Source organism: Poecilia reticulata, chromosome 2 (assembly GCF_904066995.2).
Source record: "Poecilia reticulata chromosome 2, P_reticulata-male-v2, whole genome shotgun sequence".
Taxonomy (NCBI): domain Eukaryota; kingdom Metazoa; phylum Chordata; class Actinopteri; order Cyprinodontiformes; family Poeciliidae; genus Poecilia; species Poecilia reticulata.
In genome coordinates this window covers 23,852,143-23,868,746 of record NC_088831.1, presented here as the reverse complement: position 1 = coordinate 23,868,746, position 16,604 = coordinate 23,852,143, and the positions used below count along the sequence as shown (strand labels likewise).

Below are 16,604 nucleotides of genomic sequence, written 5' to 3'. Positions count from 1 at the left end.
GCCGGCGGCTGATGAGAGCGATGGTGGCATGTGCAGGACTATCAACATTTCATGCTGCACTTACAGAGCTGTCTCTGCCTCCTATAGCGCATCCCTCCAGCAGCAGTGCAGTGAATCAGCACACAAATACTAATATATGTCGAATGCAGTCGTTTCGTTTACAGCGGGCATACCATCGGTAAGTCTTCTATCAGATCTTATTGTGTGAGACAGCTGTCTTGGTATATCACAAGGATCACGGATGTTGTCGCGCTCAGCGTTTTCAGTTTTCTATGTTTAGCAAGCAACATATTTGAAACGTGCTCTGCTGTACAGTCAGTTGGACGGCTAGCAAAGCTAGCTGCAGTAGTGACCTCTGGGAAAAAAAATCCATTAACCAGAAGGCTGTACAGCCAAAAGAAAAAAAAAAAAGTGTCGCGATAATAAATATATTCAAGGGTTGCGTTCGAGTTATATTTTAATGGAAAAATTTGAAACCCAAGTAAAACGTCATTGATGCAGGGCCTTGCACATGCAGTCACACAGCAAACTTTTCACGTTTGTCGCATTATTGATACAAACATCAGTGTATTTTATTGTGATTTCATGTACTAGACCAAAACAAAGTTGTGCATTATTGTGAAATGAAAAAAACAAAACAAAACAAAAAAAAAGATTCACTGCATTTTTACACATAGAAACCTAAATTGTGCATTTGCATTAAGTCCATTGAGTCAATACTTTGAGAAACTACTTTTTGCTCCAAATACAGCTGCATGTCTTTTTTGTATATACCTCTCCTAGTATTGAATACCTGAAGGCTATCACTTCACCCCACTCTCCTTTGCAGACTGAGCAGATGTTTTTGGACATTCATTTTAAAACTCGGTTACAAAGGAACAACACATTTTTCCCCCCAGATTTTTAATTGCAAAGAGTTCATTTTTGTATCATTTTCCTTTCCATCTCAGTTCCCTCTACTTTGCGTCGGTCCATCACATGAAACCCTAAAGGAATATTCTACAGTGTGAACTAAAATGTCTGGGCCACGGAGACGTTTGCTGAGCTCACGTACCTTCTAATGGCTTGGGCAGGAAGTGAGCAGCTGGTTTGGTTTTTTTCACTCGGTTCCCCTTCATGGCTTGGCCCTCCTTGTTGAGCCCCAGGAACCATGCTCTCCCTGACTCCTGCTGTCTGTACAGCATGGACGAGTAGATCACGTAGTAGTTCTCGAACACTGACTCTTTGAACTTGCATTCCGCTGTAAATAGTTCCTGCAGAGACGGGCGAAAGAAGCACATTGCAGGTGTTACGGATTTTAAGATCAAAGGTCATCCGAAAGATTTATCCTCGCGATTTTTAAACAACAAGCAGCAGAATTATAATTTACACAGCGGGAGGTCACCTGGGCAGCGTTTCACTCGTGTATCGTGCTCACGGTGAACAGAAAATGGCCTTGGCATGTGGAATGAAGCTCGTGTTCACTGCCTGACTTGAAAAGGACGAGCACCGCACAGTGTCCCTTGTTATAACCATCTTCAACGAAACGCTCCCCTCATGTTCTCCTTGGCCTTAACCCTGACATCACATGTAAGAGCCATCGTCTCGCCAGTTAGCGCATGCTCCAGGCAGAATGTGTGTATTGTTCGGCACTGACATCGATGAAGCGAGTACCGAGAAACCCAGTCCACCCAGACGTCAAGCCGATCCCGCTTTGCCGTTTCATCTTTCCTCATCTCTTTATTTAAAGGAAAAAAAGAAAAAACGCAGAAACGTCTAAAGCTGATCATTCCTATCGAATATATTTCAACTGACAGCTACTTAATTATGAATACTAAACTTTCTTCGAATCATGACAGAAATAACCTAGTGATTACTCCATCCTTCACACCTCGGCCAGGCAGTGACAAACGATCACCGAGGCACCGCCTCTCTCTCTGCTGTTACAGATCCATCTTTGACAGAATGGCAAAAAGAGAAGAAAAAAAAAAGCATTTCTGCGCTGTCCACACTGCCAGGCTAAAAATAAAGCCTTTCATTTGGGGGTAAATTAATCAAAGAGCACTCATCACAATGGAGAGGTCCAGCACATCTGTGGGGAGTATTTCATACTGTGCTCCACCACAGAACCACTGGCATATACATCACAAAACTCTTATTCGCTGTGCGCTTCTGTAGTTCTAATAGTCAAAGTTAAAAGTTTTTTTTTGTTTGTTTTTTTAGTTAATAGGTTTTCTAAAGTAACAGGCAATTAGCAAATTGGAAGATATTTTACAATGTAGTTTCTGTGGAGTTAATGCATAGAATCAGTGAATATTTGTACAGATTTATTTTGAGTCTGTTTTGATTCCAAACAGATAACAGGAGGCATCTCCAACATATTGGACGTGTCTCAATATGATCCCAAGTATTGGCTGAGGGCTCGAAAAAGTTCACTTTGAAATTGTTGGTATCGAGAATCCTTGAGTCCCAAATTCATCAACAACCTCACAAAGGTGGCCTCTTTGTGATTTTACGTCAGGAAAAAGCCCAGTGAACCATTTGACTGACTATTCTTAAAACAATCCCAACTTATTTTTTATGTGCTCTGCTTTGGAAATGGTATTAGTGATTCTATAACACTAATACCATAGAAAAACTGCATGGATTGCAACAGTTTCCTGTCTGTCTGCAACAGCTGACCAGCTTGCTTTAACAAGGCAGCTGTCAGTGTGGGAGAAATGCAGCCGAAACTCTAGCGATTGCATTTTATGACATTCAAAGCAAAGTTCTTTGGGTCTGGATGTGGTTCTGTTGTGAAAACTGTGTGTAAAATGAGGTCATTGAGAAGAAATTCACAGCGTCCTGCTCCACTACGACCAGACTCCTTAGTTTTCGATAACTGTGGCGTAACAAAAAAGTAACATACCTCGTCTTGAAACGGCATCGTTCGCAGAGCATAACCAGGTGTATTACTTTTACGATTCCATTATGTCACTATCTCATTTAAGTCTTTTTTTCTTTTTCATCTGGGACCATCTGTGAATTAAATTTAAATTCTCCATAAGTGAACCCAACTGATAACATGCGTTTAGCTAAATTATTCGAATACAAAATGATGGCTTCAATTTCGCTTTAGAGTGTGAGATAGTCGTGCTTTTACTGAGTTGCTGCTGCAATATGAGTCATTGTTGTTTTTCATGATCAGTTAAAACTGACTCTTGTGCCACAGGTGCAAGTTCATTACACTAACTTTAATGAAATGTTAGTGTAATGGAACATTATTGGACAAGAAGCCTAAACGTCAGATCAGTATTCAAGGCAAATATATATTTATTTGGAACATCCCTATTAAATGTGAAGACAGTTTCAAATAAAAATATAAAAATTAATGGCTACTAGATTGTCTTGTCTATCTATGTTTGCTGTTCTAGGCTGTCTAAGCTGTTCTGATTGGTTAGTTGCTCTGACACAAGTCACCTGTCAACTTTGTTTTTGGCCTTTTCAGAGAGTTAAGGAATATTTTTTGGCCAAATCCTTAGGATGTTTAACACAAGTTTGCTTATAACTTCAAATTTTTAGTCCACTGAAAGGCGAAATTGAAAAAAATTATTTAACTATCGATAGAGAAGGCACTGACAATGAAAGAAGGTTTATAGTGAGTATCTATGCATAGTGCAATAGCAGTGTTAAGGGCAAATAATTTCAATTTCTCCAAAACTGACTGAACACTCAACTTAACTTGTAACCAGGAAACGATAAGTTTTGCAGCAAGAATAATAATAATAAAAACAACATACACTTTGTCTTTAAAAATGTCAAACTGCGGCGCATTTTGCTGTTTACGACCAGTTTTGAACTCAGGACACACACTCTCATGATTACCATCTAATTACTCCTGTCAGAGCTGCTTCTCCAGACAGCATTTGGCTGACAGAGGAGCTGAGCAAGAAGAAGCAAAGAGACGTCTCGGGTGACATTAATGAACCCAGGGAGCACCCAGCTGTATTTTGAGTGTCCTCTGTATCCTTGGTCGAGGACTTGTGGGCATCTCTGAGTGGAGCGCTCGAATGCATAATGCGGCGCGACAGCAACAGCTGACATGTCGGAAAGCTCCAGAGGAGGAGCGTGTTCAGTTCCAGCTGAAAACAGTCAAAGCAGCTACAGCAGAGACTGAAGGGTCAGAGCGGTGATTTGTTGCATGTGGGGTGATAAACGTCCAGACTTTGCTCTGTCTGCTGAGAGATTCTACTGCACAAGAGATGTACGATCCCACTGTTCTAGTTGTAAACTTTGGGATCAGAAACAGGACTAAAAGCAGAGCAAACCCACAAAACAATAGATTTATGGTCACTTTGATGGCTGAAGTATTAAAAATTGATCCTTATATGACTTCAAGATGAGGGCTTTTCAGCTGCAAATATTAAATAACTTTTTTTCTGTGCATGCTTTGAAAATATGCGAGAAGTGTTCAAATAAGCAGGTGAGGGACTGAGATTTATTTACAGAATTGACCTTGTCTTGTAAAATTATACACACCCCAAGAGTATTTTCAAATTGTATAGCAGTATGTCTAAAACCTTAAATGTATTCTATTAGGATTCTGTGCAATAGGCTGTCAAAATATTTTAAAGTGTTAAGAAATTGAAGCATGACTTTCAAAAATGCTCTCAATTGTAAAAAAAAAAATCTGACAAGAGAAGCATGAATTTGTACTTAGACACTTTGACGACCGGAAGATGGAGGACCATCCAGAGTGGGAAAGTTGAAGACAGGCGCAGACGTTTACCTTACTGCAGGACAGCAACCCTAATCATACAGCCACAGCTCCAGTGGAATGGTTTACATAAATAATATTTATGAGTTTGAGTGGCCCAGTAAAAGGCTAGACCTAAAGCCAAAGGACAAACCTGTCTCACTGCACAATCTATTTCACAAACAAGAACGGGCCAAAATTTGCGTCTCTAGACTAACAAACGCGGTAGAGACGCATCCCAAAAGACTTGCAGATAAATGTGGTTCTACAAAAATTGGAGTCGGTGGAGGAGTGCGGGGGTTGAACGCAAACCATGTGGCGCGCTTTCTAGCTTTCATTTATTCAACAAAACGACAACCTTTTTCACTACACAATTACACATTTCTTTGTGCAGGTCTACCACGTCAATCCCCAAAGATGGTTCAGGTTCAACAACTGTGAACCGTATGTGGCATAAATTATTCCGCAAGACGTTATAAATCATTTATTATGGAGGATGTGTTTATTTTTAAAACAATGTGCCGCTTGAGCTTTAGCCAGCTATCAAAAGCAAAGGGACATTTCCCTGAACCAAATAAAATCTGGTCTAAAATGATGGCTAACCATGCCCTGTTCATGCATTAACGAACCACAAAACAAAGCAAATAAAACAACTTTCCCCCCCTCTTGTGGTTTCGGGAGTTACTTTAAATTGTTAATCACTGACATTTTTCCCTGATAAGGTGAGCTGAAACCCCATCTAGGTTTCCGTAATAGGCCACATCGTTCAGACGGCAGCCAGGTTTAGCACGGCAGTGATTGCTTATGTAACACATACAAAACAGCCCTGAGTAGAAGTAATCATACAAGCTGGTGCCAAGGCCGTAATTGTTGCTAATCAAATGCCTTCACATAAGCACAAGTTGCTTTTTTTTTTTCGGCTTCTTCTTCTTCCCCTTTTGTTTATGGAGGCTGAACATGCGGAGGTGGTTTGTTTGTGGAACGAGAAGGCCACTGTAATCAGCTTCATTTGTAGCTCAGAGCGGCGAAGGCAGCCGATGTCAGATGCATTGTTTACTGCTGATGTTTTAAGTGTGTCAGTGGCGCGTTGAAGGCTTTTATCGCGCTCATCGTGTTGCCGCAAACACGTCCTTTTCCTTCCGACATTTTTCCCCTCATTTTATCACATTAGCACCCAGAACTCAAGGATACCTAGGCATCGCAGCCAAGAGACTGACTTTTTGTTTTTTGTTTTTTTGCAAATTATCATGAAGAACGTGTTTGAGCTGCAGCCATAAAGGTGGCCAACTCATCTGAAGACAAAGTAAACACATTTGTTACATTTTGCTGCTAATCTTCAAGAAAGTAGAGAAGGTTTTGTTAACAACAGTGGCGTGGAAAAGTGAACCCAAACATATACCTCTTCATACAAAACTAGAAAAGGTGCATGTTTGATGCAGAACAAGGGCTCATCGTGTTGTATTTAATTTATCTTCTGTAGGACTTGGAAGTACCACATTTATGAAATATGGCATATTCTTTCTCTTTTATGTGTAACAAGTAGAATGTGAATCTCTTGCCGATTGCATGTTTTTACGTGATGGTTGGCGTTAGAATAGAGATTTGGACGAATACTTTACCCAAAATGTCTAACTTTAATTAATGCTACTTGAAACATTTTGAGCAGTGTCATGAACTACACCCAGAAAACCCATATGCTTTTCTGTTGCAAAGAAATTTACTTACAATTTTCAATAGCACTACACTGTTTCTGTCTTTCTCTGTGATAACAAAGAAGGGCTACAGAATACTGCCATTTTCAAATCTTCACTACGTTTTCACACAAAAAAGATAATTCCTGGAAAACACACAGCAGTTTTTGAGATTACATTTTGTGCCCATTTAATGTCCTTTTAGCTTTAATTCGACTGTTCGATAAAAAATGTCACAAGTTCTCGGACTTTGAAGGACCTAAAAAAGGAAACGTTCACAACTGTCTCCCGTCTGATTCTGGCCGACGTCTAGTACTTTGGGAAAATATGGGTGACATTGAAGGAAAACAAAGTGAAGGAGACTCAGACACAGCACACACTTTCACACCAGTGGAAAATCGAATCATTTCTGAGGCACCAAATGGCTGATTTTCTACCCGCTCAATCTCCCCCGCCTGGCGCTCCACATCAGTGGCTCCTTAGCATGTGATTGGCCATGCTCTGAATGGAAGGGCCATAATTGACCTTGGCCACAGACAGCGCGAGAGGCCAAAACTGCTCAGCCCTTCATAATCAGCACAGCAAAAAGACAGAGACGGCAATAAAGAGCAGCCACAGCAAACCACAAGGACTTGCCTGTTTTTTTTTTTTCTTTTCATTTTTTTAACACAAATTGGTGCAGATTAATGAGGGGGAAGAGCTCTTTGGAAAAAAAATATAACATGAATAAAAATCTGAAAACTCTGAGCCAGATACAATTGAAAAGGATCTAAGATAAAAAAAAAAGAAAGTGTGCTCTTGCAAACACTCATTAAGAGGCTCAAACCGCAAGAAATGTTAAGGCATACAAAGCTGTAAGTGAAAATAAGAAAAGATTAAAATGGAGATGAGTGGAGGCTCACATGAGGAGGGGAGGTGTAACAATATGCAGAGATTGCTCATATTCCCACTGAGGGAACCAAGAAATTGTTTATTAATGCTGCGAGCATGAAACCTATTAATCCATAGAAAAAAAAAAAAAAAAGAAGGTCAACCTGCAGAGAGCTGGGCGACATCGACGATGCTACCCCGCTCTCATATGTATAAAAGTCACGTAGACAGAGTGTGCAGACAATGGGAGGCTCAGCAGACCTCTCTGATTCTCCGACTCCGAGACGGAGGAAGGGTCGTCGAATAAAGGAAGATCATTTTTGAACAAGGCCTAAAGTAAGGCTTTTTGTTTTGAATAATGACTGACCTAAATCCATGCGGCACGGTTAGAAACAGACGTTAATTTAAAAATAATTTAAAAAAATAACATATATGCTCCTGTATGTTTGGTTGTAAGGCAAGGAATTGTAGGAGATTCACAGAACATGGTCACCTTAAATAATGATACCTTTGTGTATTTTAAGCAAAATTGAATAAAACATAAGTGATTTTTTTTTTAAAACAGGGAAGCAAAAAGTACTCCAGTTATTTCTTAAAACTGAGTAATATAAAGTATTTTCTGTTCTTAAGACATGAATATGAGTAAGTAACTTACTAATGGTACGATGGTTCACAATAAGAAGGTCAACAGAACCTGACAAGATTTGAGCAATTTCTTTGGTCCTCATTGGTCCTGTTTAGTTTATACAGACTAAATAAAACTCAAACCAGCTTTGACTAGTTCAAACCCAGGATAACTTTCTGGTTATTCATCAAGTTTGATTCCTATGAAAAGGAGCTTTAGTCTTTTGATGAACTTTCCCCCAATGCATCTGATAGTCTACAGGTATATATTTTTGGTTTTGCAGCAAGTAGATATTGAATGTTTTATAGTATTCAGCAAAGGGCCAGATTTTCTAGGATGAATCTTGAAATAAATATTAATCTAAAAGAGACGAGACCTTGTATTCTTCATTATAAGTGCAATTGTTGACTCAATAGAAAGGCGTATGTGCTATTAGTGCTGATTAGTTAACCTCTTATTAGTGTCACTGCACAACACAAAAGACCAAAAACCTTACTTGGAATACTTTTTTAAGCTTTGTTACACATGAACAAAAAACGGTGATGGTTTTGAAGTACACAAGCGCTAGAAGCACTTACTCTTTCAGTCAGGTTTGCCCAAAGGCAAAGAGCCATTAACACTGAACCAGTACAGCTCCCCTGGCTCATAACAAACCCATCACTCACCCTCGAATCCCCGACCCTTTTCTCAAGAAGAGCTTTAAAAAAAAAATAAAAAAAAGATGATCCTGTAACGTCTAACGACCAATAAATATTGAGGGTTTATGTTGGAGTGAAGCGCCCTGCAGGTTGAATCGAAACAATTCGATGCCATTAAAGAAAATAGATGGCAAAGAATTATTCTTTTTCCAAATGGTCGTTACAGAGAAACAATAAGTTGATATCAAAGGGAAGATACAAATGACATATGATGTACAGCGCAGTGCAAATACACATCTGCTCTCTGAAAAGCTTTGGCATAAATACTGCACAACGTTGCACGTGCCAAAAAAAGTCACAGAGCGCTGAAGGAAAACATTCCGGCAAGCAAAAACAGTGTCACTACCCACTCCTGTGTGAGCAAAGTGTCAAGTGTGTGTGTTTTGTCCACTTTGCGAGTGTTGATCTATAAACTGGTGGCAGATTGGTGTCAAGACTGATAGATTTTTTTGGGTTAGATTGGCTGGTCATCTTTTGTCAAATAAGCCACTAGTGCAACAAGCTCTTACGGATGTTTTAGACAGGCAGCACGAACACGCACACAGTCTGGGCAACACTCTTGCCGATCTAAGCACACACAAAAAAAGGCAGAGAGAGAGAGAGAGGGAGAGATAGAGACAGAGAGAGAGAGGGAGAGAGAGAGACAGAAAATGTCTGTCCACAGAAAACTTACAGAGCTGTGAAAAAGTACTCGCTCCCTCATGGAGTTTTTCTCATCAAACAAATGTTATTATTAGACAGAGATAACCTTACTAAGTACAAAAGGCAACGTTCAACTGATGATTTCATTTTATAGGAGAAAGCAGGTATCCAAAACATGTGAAAAAATAATTGCCTCCTAAGAATGGGTCGCGTCCTCTTTAGCGTTGATAACTACCGCAAGGTTTGGTAAAACCTGGTGCTTCATATATCACCGTAGCGGCATTCAGGTCCACTCCTCTTTGCAGAATTATTCTAATTCAGCCAGGTTAGAATATTCATAACTACGTACAGACTTATTAAGGCATCTCAATTTGAGATCTATTAAAACTTTGTGGTAATAATAACAATGAAATTATATGACACCAGATCACCTTCAAAATAGCATCTAATTTTGACATAGACAATCCCCGCAGTTAGTGCAATACTCTAACTGTAACCATTGACAAACTGTATATCCTTGTATAGAAGAATGCGTGTCTTTATGATTTTATGATTATTTTATGTCAGTTTGAAACTCCATACATCTGAAGCGTTAACCGATATGTAGCTGTAAGGTCTTTGTAGTAACTGTACAATGTGACATATATAGCAATGTCACTGGATTACAAATGGCCCATGAATTCAAAGATAATTCAGCATCTTGTGACAGGATCATGCTGCTCTATTGAGCTATGGAATCATTTATCTTGATGTCATCAGAGCTTTATCATAGCCAACCAATTGTTCTGTCCAGGAGCTGAAATATACTAAAAGCAAAAAAAAAAAAAAAACCCAAAAACTGTCATTACAACCTCAAAAATAAATCCCTTATTTTGCTCAGGGATAAAAGCTTCTATTTTCATAGGAGCAGAGGCAGAGGAAAAAACAGGTGCAATTTTGTCTGGCACACCTGCATTGTTTGCTCTTTCATCTTTCGTGACACCTTTGCACCGAGTGGGTGGAAAGGCACAGCGGAGGTTATGTGCACGCAGCTGAAATGCAAACAGAGCAAATACGGTTCTGGGTTTGGTGCAAAATTGGGCGGAAGTGCCACCTCTTATCACGAGTGCAGGGAACGTTTAGATTTTACATGGTTTAACCGATGCCAAGTGTGGAACCTGCACGATTCAGGTGGGGCCAAAAAGATTCACCGGGGTTTTGGAACACGGCGTGGATTCATCTACGGTGTCACCAAAAGAAATGTAACACCTTATTTATAAATATCATGCCATCTTATGCTGAAGCACATAATTGTTTTTGCACCATTTGTTTTTTAATCTGTTACTTTGTCATTTTTTCTTGCAAAGGTTGTCTTGTTCAAAGGTCGGATTCACCAGGAAGGACAAATCTTTAACTAGTTTTTTTTTTTGTTCCGCTTCCCTTTACATTTTGCATGTTGGTGAAGTGGTATGACGGTCGTATTATCGTTTGTGTGAAATATACATGCAGGGTTTTCCCCAGTGTAATTCAAGCCTGGAAGGTCGCCGGGCTTTACTTGCCCCGACTCCACCAACGTAGTTTGTTTCTTTTAAATAGCATTTTTTTATACCACTAACAGTGAAAGCAAAGACAGCTTAAGCCAGGTTTACGAGTGATGCACTGAACTGGGTGTGAGGGTGCAAGCACCAATCGCACCATCCCGGCCCGTTGAACACGTTTGTTCTTGGAAACGTGTGGGCATGAGTGAATAAAGTTACATCCTAGTGTGCAAAGGGGAAGAGGTTCTGCATTTGTGAATACATGTCATAACTCACTGATGGACTTTTCTCTAATGGCAGGTATACAAACTGAAGTCCAATGAGGAGAGAGGTTTGTCTCCTGCTCAGCATTGCTACCAACTTGGTGTTGAAGTCTCTAAAGTTGACCTGGCAAATAAATTTAAGGAAGCTGTCGCAACAGCCTCGGAGAAAAGAACAAACATCATTTGGCTCAAGGTTGCCGTCGGTTGTGTCTCGGACCTCAAGAGTCTGAGCTGACCGCAGAGGACTGAGGTGTGGCACTTGATTATTGGCTTGCACAGCTTGAATTTCCTGCGACATCTGTTCTGTCCAAGAAAGAACAGCCCTCACGCTTACCCCAGAGTCTTTGTCTGACTACATGGGGGACGGTCCTTCACCACGGTGGTCCAAACACAAAGGAACACACAGTGAGACACCCAACAAGGCCTGGAAGTTCTTGACAATCCCTGTCATAACTGTACCAGGTGAAAAGGTTATTTGAACTTTCTGGGCTTGTTGTTCAGCAGAAGAAGAAAGGTCTGTCTTGAGAAAATGTCAAAAAGGCTTGTCTGTTTGAACAGTTGGTGGTTCAGTGTCAAAAAAAAAAGGAAGCCTAAAACAAAAAACACAGAAGTAATGGACACAACCTATAAGTTGTAGCTCTTGTGTTGTGTTTCTTCCATGTGATGTTAAGTTCATGTAAGAGAAAGGAGAAGAGAAATAATTTAGGATTACACAACATGTGTTGAACACAACAGGACAGTAAACCCAAGCGCTCCGTCTGTAGCACTGGAAGTATAAACTATAAGAAAGCAGAAGTTTTTCAGGCTGCACTTAGAGAGTTGGTTCTGTGTTGAACTGTTCGGTTTCCTTTTTTTGCATTTTGCTTCTTGAGTTTCTCCATTTTGATATCAAACAGGGGTTGATTTTTAGTGAACCATAATTGCTGGAATTAACATCAAAGTATACATTTGAAATATGTTGAACTCGCAGCAGCATTTTCATTTTTGTGAAGAACAATGTGGGCAGTAATAGTTATTTAAATAATAATATCAATGATTAAACACAGTTGTGTAAAGAACATTTCTGTCCCCTTACATGCTCATTGGAAATACAAAAAAATAAATTAATAAATCTGCAATATTTTTAGAAGAGTCTGTGTCACAAGAGGACACAGAAATACCTACACAGAAATCTATCCCATACTAATATGAACGCACATTACTAATGCTAATACCAAGGGGCAACTTTGAGAGAAAAAATAAGACGGCATACATTTAGAATGTGGAAGGATACTAAATATAATGCCTAAGTATAAGTCACACATTCACACGCAGAATGTTCTGAGCAGAGCCGTTCTGCAGTGAGGCTACAGTACTGAAAACTTTTGCACTTTGAAACCTTTAAAAAAAATATGCATTCCTTTCAAAAACACACAAAATTAAACAACTGATATTCTACATGTTAGGACCAAGATTTAATCAGACCTAACTACAACAAACTAAAAGCTCATTAACTATATAGACATTGTAATGTGTGCATAATAATGGATGCTCATAAAATCAGATGTAAAAACAGTCCTGTTACGTAATAACCTGCAATAGCTTGATCAGAAAAAAACTGGATTTTTGAGCTTTTTTTTTTAAGCCTTCTGCTTTCATGCGTAGTAAAACTAAGCTTTTTGGCAGCGGAGAGCCCTCTTTTTTGCTTTGATATTTTTAAAAGTTTCACTGCAGAGGGACCATTCCCCAACATAAATCTCTACTGAAGCCTCTCTGACAAGCTGCCAGGGCCCTCATCCTGTGCATCTGCGGATGACAGCCGAGGATTCCCCAACTCACTGTGTCTCTTGTTGAAAGGCTAAGTGAGTCAACCAGTCAGCCAGAAAGAAACCACGAAACCAAGTGGCCTGCCCGTCAGGAGTTCAGCAAAAAGCCAAATCCTGTCAATCAATACCTTCGAGAGCTTCATTCTGAAATGCCACAGCACTGATTTTAAGCAGTTCTGAATAAAAGATGCAGAGAGACGGTGGAGTGATGGAGGTGCCGGGGTATTGCTCTAATTGACACACTGGTTATCTATGGAGCTCCTGCTTTGATGCATTTTTTTTTTTACTGATGATTTATATGTGTCAATATAAAAAAATTTTTTAGATGTGTTAGTGCTTAAAAATCATTACATTTTGATATCCATCATATTCTCCTTTCCAAACTAAGAGTAGACACCAAAAAGAATCTATTGTTTTGGTTTAGCTTTCCATTCAGTAGCTAGTTGTAGCATGTTGTAGTATGGGAAACACGTTGTACTCCAGCATAAACGAGCCTAAATAGACTTATAGCTGGTGTTTAATTTACAATGAGAAACAAAATACATACTGGGAGTAATTTGCCCTTTTCCCCCTTCAAATAGCTTATTACAGTAAGTACTTTGAGTTTGTTGCACTACATTTTGCTCTTAGCAAGCTTCCTGCATTAACTTTGGCATGCAAGCAAAATATGGTGCAGTAAGCAGTGAAAAGAACAGACCGTTGGACTTATACACACTGTGAAGCTCGACTCGTGAGAATTGTTTGACCTTTTGTGCAAACAAACTTGATCATGATTCCTGTTGTTTCATTGACACACACACACAGTTAGAGGCAGGTTTAGCTGGGTTTTAAGGGAATGAATTTTCATCATTTAAAGCCGTCCTCTAACAATTCTCACTGTATTGATTTTTTTTTTCCTTTCATTTCATAGATGGAAACTGCAAAAGGAAAAGGGGGGTGAGGGGATAAAACGAGAGCTGCGGCTGTTACACGCACAGGCAAGTTGATCACCGAGGGGCTTTTCTGTCAGAGTAAAAGCCTTCGTCTATTTCTCACACCCTGTGCTGTATCCGTCCACTGGGAAGAAATTGGACAGGAGTTATATTTGCAAACTGAGTCATAATAAAGTTGGGACTTTTAAGAAAACCTTAATTATTTTTATGAATAAATTTGTGACCCTACTATTTCAATAACCTTCTTTCAGTTTTCTGATATGCTTTACTTCTTTTGATCCTGGTGTGTGAGTGGGTTTTGTGTAAATCCTTCTTTTATAGAGGGCAGGCCACGCCCTTTTTTTTTTGCTGAAGGACGTGGCTAATTGCTAACAGCACACCTGTGGGTGATTCCCTCATCAAGACTGCTGAATATTTAACACCTATTAGTTTCAATACTGCTCTAGTTTATATATATTTATACAGTGAACTAGAACAGTATTGAACTAGCTATATCAAAGACAAAAAACATAAAATACAGTATTTTTTTCTCTATTTAGTCTGGCTCCTAATCCCATGTTTTATGAAAAGTCACACAAAACCAGTCAATGGAAATGTTTCTTAGTTTAATTTTATTTTGAGTGTAAAAGATTTGATAAGCTTAGTCAAATTTTACATTTAAAAGAGCATACCTGCTTAAGATGAAGGTTACTTATACAACCGATCCAATAGCACGCACTCTTGCAAATAATAAATATTGTTTCATACCGAGCTCCTCCTCCGCTCTCATTTGCACGCAACACAGCTCTTGAGGCAACAAGCACGAGTGCGCCATTTGTATTTGCATGGTGCTTGACATTTACACACTGGGAAACCAATTAGGCCAGAACTGGGGTCATTAATTCGACGAACAGGCTAGCCATGTTTGCTCTGATAACTACTGCAATGAGCTTTCACAGAGAAGTAGTAACAACGCCATCTGTATTTATATACTGACATGTCCTCTAGGGTGTCTTCCACTAAAGCAAACATGAAAAGCACAATTTGCGATTTCGAGGGCTCTACGAGTGCTTGCAATTCAAGCATAGGTTTTCCTTTGAAACATTTAATTTATTCTCCATCTGGCTTCTCTAGATTTTTATTTTTTACTGTCCTTTTGGATACTGTCAACCATAAAGCATCAGTACAGATTAGAAACGCAACATAATGTATGAGTAAATGTTTCCGTAGGTAATCGGGAGAGCCGGCCCAATTCTAAAATGTCCAGGATTCTGTTCTGTTGGACGGATTCCAAACAATGGCCAATGGTCACTCAAGGTGGATTATTGGACTTTTGAGCTGAAGCTGTTCCAAAACAATGAAATGATCTTTCATCGTATTTACCTGGAAATGTCGTTATGAAAAACTAATGCATCGAAAACATCAAGGATAATCCCTCATCTGCATTTATTGGAATTCTGTTTTTATGACATTGTGAACAAAAAGCAAGGACAAAACAAAGAACTGCGAGTTTTCATGGAGGCAAAACGTGTATTGTATATTTATGTTCAAAAATATTCAAAACTCCGGCGGATTGGCAGAAGGTAATATTTTAAACTGACCAAGTTACTTCTGACTAGATGTAAAAAAAAAAAAAGTCTTTTGAATCCAGCTGGAATCCATCTGGAATCCAGCTAAAATCTCGATTCCAGATTTTAGCTGGAATCAAGTTCCAGCTAAAATCTGTTAACGAAGATAAACTCTTCCTAATTTTGCCAGGGGTCTGAATACTTTTAGACTAAGCTATAGGTATTTCAAAATAAACAGAGAAAATAATCTGGAAGAGCGTAAGAAAAAAAAAAACATCATGTGTGCAATCATCATGCATTCTGAACTATCAAGAACTTTATCACTGACATTTAGCAATCTTTGGGGAAGTGTAAAGTTTGAATGTAAAAGTACTTTAATGAGACGGATGATGCAATTACGGATAAGCTGTTTTATCTAAAGAAGACAATGTCAAGAAAGTCTGTGATAGAGCTACACTGTTGGTGCTATTTAAGATTAGTTCCTTTTATTTTTATAACTTTTCTGACTGCCTTTGGTTTTTCAGCTGAGTGGCTACATATTCAGTTCACTCTGATTTCAGCATAATGTCTATTTTGGTGTTTTAGATAAGTTTTAAAATGCAGTCACACAACGGAGGAGCAAGAGAAGGCAGCATAAACTATGATCGATATACACGACATTTTCAGGAGTCAATATTTGGTCGCCTGCTAAATACAAGTTAGTCACATCTTCAATCTGTCTGTGGCATATGCCATGCAGCCATTCAAGGGCTTGTATTTCTCTTGAAAATTTGGTGCAAACCCTAAAAAAGGTGCCAGCGTGTTAAATGGTTGACGCATTCGATAAGCCGTAGCTAGTAATCAGTAACGGATTGCTGAAATAATGAAAAAGTTATTTGGTGTTGTGACAACGATCCAGGCGACTGCGTGGACTGGAAAACCACAACACAGTCCGTTTAATGAAGTCGGATTCTCTTCATGACATCAGCGTATCCAGAAATGACTGATGTAGAAAGTAGATATGATCAATAAGAGTGTTAGGGTCTGTCTCCCAGCTCGTCAGCAGTAGCTCGGGGCCTTTGATGCCAGACTCGAATTACCCCACCATGATGCAAAAATTAATTACATGATGGAGACTGCTTTTAGAATAAATAACGAGAGACAAATGGGGGCAACAAGAAGAGATCGCCTGCATGCTTCACTGATTATAATAACCACAGCAGGGCTTTCCCTGCCAAACACACCTTAGAGATCTCTCTCTCTCTCTCTGTTTTCTTCTTCTCCTCTAATAGTCAGTGCACTATTTGTGTTTTGTTCAGGC

The 16,604-nt window shown here is 39.3% G+C and overlaps 1 protein-coding gene across 2 annotated transcripts in view; it reads right to left on the bottom strand.

Moving 5' to 3' along the window:
- fgf14 (fibroblast growth factor 14) overlaps nucleotides 1–16,604 on the bottom strand; it is a 112,229-nt gene that overhangs the window by 5,123 nt on the left and 90,502 nt on the right. For both annotated transcript variants that reach the window (XM_008433250.3, XM_008433256.3), the window contains exon 4: nucleotides 1,055–1,253. In XM_008433250.3, the coding sequence (XP_008431472.2) occupies nucleotides 1,055–1,253 (199 nt within the window). The remainder of the gene's footprint in view (nucleotides 1–1,054; nucleotides 1,254–16,604) is intronic.